This window comes from Mus caroli, chromosome 18 (genome assembly GCF_900094665.2).
Source record: "Mus caroli chromosome 18, CAROLI_EIJ_v1.1, whole genome shotgun sequence".
Lineage (NCBI taxonomy): Eukaryota > Metazoa > Chordata > Mammalia > Rodentia > Muridae > Mus > Mus caroli.
Genome location: NC_034587.1, coordinates 23705167 through 23711734, shown reverse-complemented (window position 1 = coordinate 23711734; position 6568 = coordinate 23705167). Strand labels below are relative to the sequence as shown.

Here is a 6568-nt window from a genome sequence, read left to right as displayed (position 1 = left end):
AAAAGGAAGGGAAGAAGAAATGGAAAGGGAAATGGGGAAACGGGAAAAGGGAAATGGGGAAAGGGGAAAAGGGAAAGGGGAAAGGGAAAAGGGGGATGGGGAAAGGGGGAAGGGGGAAGGGGAAAGAGGGGAAAGAGGGGAAAGAGGGGAAAAAGAGGGGAAAAGAGGGGGAAAAGAGGGGAAAGGGAAAGGAAAGGAAAGGAAAGGAAAGGAAAGGAAAGGAAAGGAAAGGAAAGGAAAGGAAAGGAAAGGAAAGGAAAGGAAAAAGCAAGCAAGCTGGCTTCTGGACATGTATGCTTCATAAAGAAAAACTCTTCTTCAAGTGTATTATCATATGCCCAATACTCACAACAGGAGATAAATAAGTGAGCATATTAAAAAATAGAAGAATGGTACACCTTCTATAGACTGAAACAGATGAATGGGCACTTCTTCTATGTGTTATTGCAAATACCTTTATTATGAATTATTATATAGATCAATGGGTACACTGACTATATTTTGTTACAAGTAACTCTATTTGTTTAGGCAAAGCAAGACTTCCTGAGCAGAATTATGTTGTCTAGGCAGAAATATGTTCTACATGTGAGCTCTGAGTCAGGTAGGTTCCAGCAGAGAATCTGGTACTTTGAAGTATTCTATCCACACTTCCTGAATATATATACCTTACTTAGGTCTATTCTTTTTTATTATCTAATTATTTATATCAGGATTTTTTCCTCATACTTTGGTAGTTGGATTACACAGATATTTATAAAGGAATTTTCATGGAATCCTATCTCTTTCCAGGAAACTGGTTGGAAGAGACCAGGTTATGTTTAATTCTGATCTTACTTCTAGTGACAGAAATTTCAAATAGAGCCTGCAATACAGGTTGGATATCCTTTATTAGAAATGCAATCTGCCCTGAAGTTTTTCAGACATTGTGATATCTGCATACACATAATAAAATACTTTTGGAATGACACAGGTCCTAATATGAAATTTATTTATCTTGTTTCTTATGCATCTAAGCTGAGAACTATTTCAGATATATGTTTGTGCACCTTCCTTTTAACCAGAACCTCCCACTTCAGGTTCGGAGTGAATTTTTGAATTGTTTTTTCACAGCACTCAAAGATTTAGAGCTGTATCTGAGGATGCTATATGTACAGAAGTTAAGAAAATACCTGCCTCACAGAATGCAGACTTGGGGAAGGGGTAAGCAATGCATGGTTCATATTTCTCCTTTTTGTGAATTAGAACCTTTTTTCTGTTTTACTCATCTTCCACCTTTCTATTTTCTCTGTTACCAGTCTCTCAAATCTACTATGTGAAGTCAAAATATAATCGTAAAAAGTGCATTAAAGGAAAAGAGGATCTTCCTGCCTCCCCATGACTGTGGCATGAGCTCACATTGATAAACTTGATCTATCCCTGAGGAATGGGTGTGGGAATTAATCCACACACTGGCACATGAACTTCTTGTTTATGCCAAACACGACAGCTGAGAAGGGGTTGCTAATTTATTTATGGGGACATATGTCAATGTCATTCTGAGAAAATAGCTCCAGGATACTCATACTTGAGAGAGAGAGAACGAGAAAGAGAGAGAGAGAGAGAGAGAGAGAGAGAGAGAGAGAGAGAGAGAGAGGAAGGAGGAGGAGGAGGAGGAGGAGGAGGAGGAGAAGGAAGGAAGGGAGGGAGGGAGGGAGGAAGGAAGGAAGGAAGGAAGGAAGGAAGGAAGGAAGGAAGGAAGGAAGGAAGGAAGGAAGAAGGAAGAAAGGAAGAAGGAAGAGACAAGATAAAGAAGAAAAGGACAGAGAAAAAGAAAAGAAATCCTGATTGCTCTAAGGATCAAGTGTAGATCAAGTATCCACTTACTTGACAGGCTTGGGGGAGGTTAGGAGATATAAGGAGCCTTGTTTGATCTCTTGCTTCTTGACAAAAGAGCATTCAAATATATGGCAATTATAAAAAGTTAGTTCCTCCAGGAAGCATCTCTTATTCCTTCCTGAAAATGTCCACACATTAGTGCATCTTAGAGACTATAATAAGAGCATAGTCCCTAGAGGAATACCAGGTCACAGTAGAATAGAGAGATAAAACACACAGACACTGGAAGCAATGAAGTCACATCATTTCTAGGAATTTCTATGCATATAGAAATGACATATTTGTGCTATAAAAGATGCATAGTCCCATTTCTAGAGTCAAGCAAAGTATTATACAGTAGTCAGTATGAAAGTTCTATTATAGAACTGTGTATAATAATACAATTTCTACACTTTTCTTTAACTCCATACTGGACATCACTTTCCACTTCTGCCTGCTACTCTCTTCTTTAAGCCTCAGAGTCAGAGCTGTTCAAACTAAACAGAAAATGGAGAATGTCCACCCAGGGTCTCGTTTTATGCTTTTGTGTCTCTATTACAGGATATCCATCATTCTATCTTAATATTACTAAGTATCTGAAACCTGTTTACACCTTTGATATCTGTGTGCCTAGCTGACTGCCCCAGAATGTGACATCTAACTAGTCAACTTCCTGCTCCGTCCATCCTACATTCATAAGGCCAAGCCTCCAGCCACATTTTTTCTGTTCTACTCAAGACATTTTATGTACACTTCTTAGCATGATGACTCTGGCCTTTCCTTGAACAGCAAAGTGACATGAAAGCTGTGCTCTAAGACATTTGGATCACCATCTTCATTAACAGGCTGTGGGCCAAGGTGCTTGCAGCAAGGAACCAAAAGTATGCTGGTATTGGGAAAACTGGCACAAAGGCAGAAGTCTATCTCTGCAACTATCAGCTGAATGACCTTTTGTGAAAAATTTAAGCTTCACGAGCTTCAGTTTTCCTGTCTATAATTGGATGATACTAATATCCCATTTGACAGCTCTTGGGAGAATTAAATGTTTGAAAGTGTCCAAGACAAATCTTGGCACATAGTAGGCAATCAATAAGTAGAAGATCCTTTTCCTCCTTTCTTAAAATAGCTGAGCCTAAACTCAAGGTGAAGGTTGAGGGTAGCTGGTATCTATTTACCTTCTTAAGCTAGGATACCCACTTTTTCTTCATTTCTGTAGTTACTGTTTGTCGGAATGGTGTCTGTGACTGTCATCAATTTGCTATAGGACTTATGCAAATCCATTAACACATTTTCTTTTCATAAATACTAGGTGGATCTCTCTGACTCATTTTCCCCAAATTTACCTCTGTTGACTTCCACAGACACTTATTTAATTGCTACTGGATATAAGATGATCCCCAATAGGTTCAGTTTGACCAGGTTTTAATGTAACTCTGTCACTAAAAGACTCTGGTAACTACATCTGTCGCCCTGAGTTCTATTCACTAGTAAACAGCACAGATCAAATCATGCTATAAATTAAATTGAGCTTTGCATTTTAATGAAATCAAATACCACCATATTTATATGATAATCATGTGGATACCTTACCCACGCCTGTAAAACTTTCTACTTACATATTTTAAAGTGAGTCTGTTTCACAGATGAGGAGACATACAAGCTCTGCCTCATAGATGAATATTAGGTGACTTTTCTTTCCTCCATCTCACTTATCTCTGTTATTACTACCACCATAAACTCACATTTGATCATCAATTCCTGCAATGCATAGAATAAGTGCAAATCAGAATGCTGTCACTACCGTATTTAATGATGCCTAGAAGAAAAGGTACAGGTAAGTGTAAACCATCGAGTATTAGTAAGTGAGCAACTCACAGCACACTGGACACTGTGCTCTCTCCTTTTTTGAGATTTTTTAGCTCATATTATGTTTGAAGCTTCTTGCTTTTTAAAAACTGTTGATTGGTAGGGATTGCAAATTCCTTTGAATTCATGTCTTTTAATCAACTACTCATTATGTTCTTACCATGGCATTCATTTCATGTTGATATAAATACAGAGTAGCTATGTTCACACTCCTGTTTTAATGCTACTTGCTACTCTTTTGTTTTGTTTTTGTTGTTGCTTTTGTTGGTTTTAGATTTGTCTTTTTTCTGCTGTTTGTCAGTATTTTAAGATACTCTGTATAAAAAGGAATATTTAGGAGTCTCAAGATAGCAAATGGAACCAAATTATTGCAACAAAATGTAACCAAACATACCTCCAGGTACAATCTAAGTTTTGATGGCTTTTAGGAATGAACCAGAATGCTAAGTCTGAAATACTTTCAATTATTCCATTGACAGGTACAATAGTCTGCATTCATACGTGTCCAGATACTCCCTTTCATTTGGTGTAGTGTCCTTGGTCCAAGGGAATGAGATACATTATACACAAACGACTGTATCCTGACTCATCTTTTAAAAGCTGCTGGGATTGCTCACTAACCCTTTTATAGTTTAAGTGGATGTTCAAGCAAAGAGCCACCAGACTGTCTAGTTCATGAAGTACTGACTGTAAGCAGTGTTGATCCCAGTCATTTGGAAGAGACAGGTAATATCTTATCCATGACCTTTACATAGCTTTATGTAGGTATAAAAGAGGGGAGACTACATATGAGCCACAAAGCAGAGCCATGAAAAGGTAAAATGAACAGAAAGTAAATACATAAAATGGATATTGAAGAAATTCTGATTTTTATTCATCTGTTACTTTTATTGTGAAAGTTTTTAATAAGGAGAGATTTTTTTTTTTTAGAAAAAAATAAAACTTTATTAAAATAGTGAAAACCACGATGAAGCATTACAAGTCAGGTTGTGACCAAGACGGAAATTAAAAGTGGATAAAAATCAGGTCATAGATTTAGAGTACTAAATGGATTGGCTGTGTCAGAGAGTAAGTCTACTGAACGGTGAGGTGTGTTTGGAGAGTTCCTAGTGCAGCTTGCTAACCCGAGGTAAAGTCTGGGTTCTAGGCAGTGCTTGAGTGCTCTGCAGAAAGAAAGAATGCAGTTCAAACTGAAGGAACGGAGCACAGGCTTTCCCGAGCCTAGAAAGGGCTGTGCGGCTGGGGAGCTGCACTGCTAGCATGCACAAGGGCGGAAGTTTGACACCTCCTAGTCAATGTGTTGTGGTGGCCTGTGCCATACATGGGCAGTTTAACCCTCAGTTGGCATAAGGGACCCTGTCCAAAAGGGGAGGAGGGTGTCTGTATGATACCCAAGTTCCTCTGGCTGATTGAATTCTAAGAGTCGGTCGTTTCTCAAATGGTACACTTCTCCTAAAGGGCAAGGTAGAAGGGTCCACATCTATGAAAGGTTTCCCAAGTTCCCGAGTGAGGCTTCCCAGGTTTTCTTCACAGTCACNNCCTGTGTCGTTGACTGGAGAGACGCTGGGCTCTGAAGTNGAGTTCCTNCGGAGTCTGNAGNTNGTTTGGTGCTNACTGGACTCAAANCCTGCCTTCTGGTCTCTCTGGCCTGCTGTGCTCAGCCCAGGATGCTTCTCGCATCCACGGAAGGGTTGGGAGATGCCAAGTCGCCTGGTCTCTGAGCCAGCTGGCTGGCCTGGATCTTGGAGGTGGGCACGGGTCTAGGGTCAGCAGTGAAGGAATAGCCTTGGGGCCAGGTGTATCTGGGCAGGCTGGCTCACGCAGTCAAGATGGAATTGACTGTGTGAAGCGCCCAGTGCAGTGCGGCTCCTGCATGGGACAGTTGCCAAGTGAGCCAGGCCCGCTGTGAGACACTGGGCTCCGTGCTGCTTGAGGGCACACGCAGGAAGGCACCTCCGGGGACTTGCAGATCGTCCAGGGTCACCTGCAAGGCATCCATATTGGTGAAGACTCTGGACATAAGCAGCGAGAATGTTGGTAATGAGCTGGTTTCTGGAGGAGAAGTCTGTCTGCGCCTCTTGGCAGAGTTGTACGGGACACCTTGCCTGTCTCCAGAGCGACTGCGCTTCAGAGTCCTCACAGGAGATCTTGGCTGGGACCTTCGGTCCTTTACATGCAGTTTTGTGTGCGAGGAATCTCTTTTGTGGGTGGACCCCGGCTTGTCCCTTCCTCTCTCTCTGGAGCAAGATGGTCTGTTCTTCCTCTTCTCCAGCTTGCTGCTTCTCTTGTGGGGTCCGCAGGAGGAGACAGCCCAGCTTTGCCCAGATCGCTTCTGGCTGGGGACCTTAGCCTCCCGACTTGGCCAGATGTTCTCTTTGCCCATGGGAGAGAACTTGGAACTCCTGCCATTGTTACCCCGACTCTCAGAGGGCTGTTTGTCTTCTGCCTTTTTGTCTAGGGGCTGCTTTTTCTTGGAAGGAGCCAGCATGGACACCTCTAAATTCCTATGTTCAGGCTTCTCGACTAGCGTTTCACTCAGGTCTGCTCCCAGGGCCATGCCTCTGCCTCTGTCCTTGGGTGGAGCTCACTGGCAAATGGTACTGATAGGAGAGCTGACTGGCTTTAAATAAAGCCCTGGAAGCCCCTCCCCCTTCCTGCAGTGCTCTCCCAGAAGCTTTCTCCATGCCCTCCACAGGCCACACCCTCAAGAAAGGGAGGGGCAGGGCAAGGCGGATAAATTCAATCTAACTCAAGGAAGTATTGTACTTCTTTTTTTAATCCTTTCTCTCTCTCTCTCTTTTTTTTTTTTTTTTTGAATTAATTTTTTTATTAGGTATTTTCCTCATTT

General features: G+C 41.7%; 1 protein-coding gene across 1 annotated transcript; it reads right to left on the bottom strand.

The window, feature by feature from the left end:
• Window positions 1-4654: 4654 nt before the first annotated feature.
• LOC110284458 lies at window positions 4655-6313 on the bottom strand. The gene has a single exon (XM_021150173.1). The coding sequence runs from the start codon at window positions 6275-6277 to the stop codon at window positions 5537-5539; it is 741 nt and encodes a 246-aa protein (XP_021005832.1). The 5' UTR covers window positions 6278-6313; the 3' UTR covers window positions 4655-5536.
• Window positions 6314-6568: the final 255 nt, after the last annotated feature.

Coding starts and splice junctions, on each gene's coding strand:
- LOC110284458 (XM_021150173.1), bottom strand. CDS start 6,277: ATGGCCCTGGGAGCAGACCTGAGTGAAACGCTAGTCGAGAAGCCTGAA.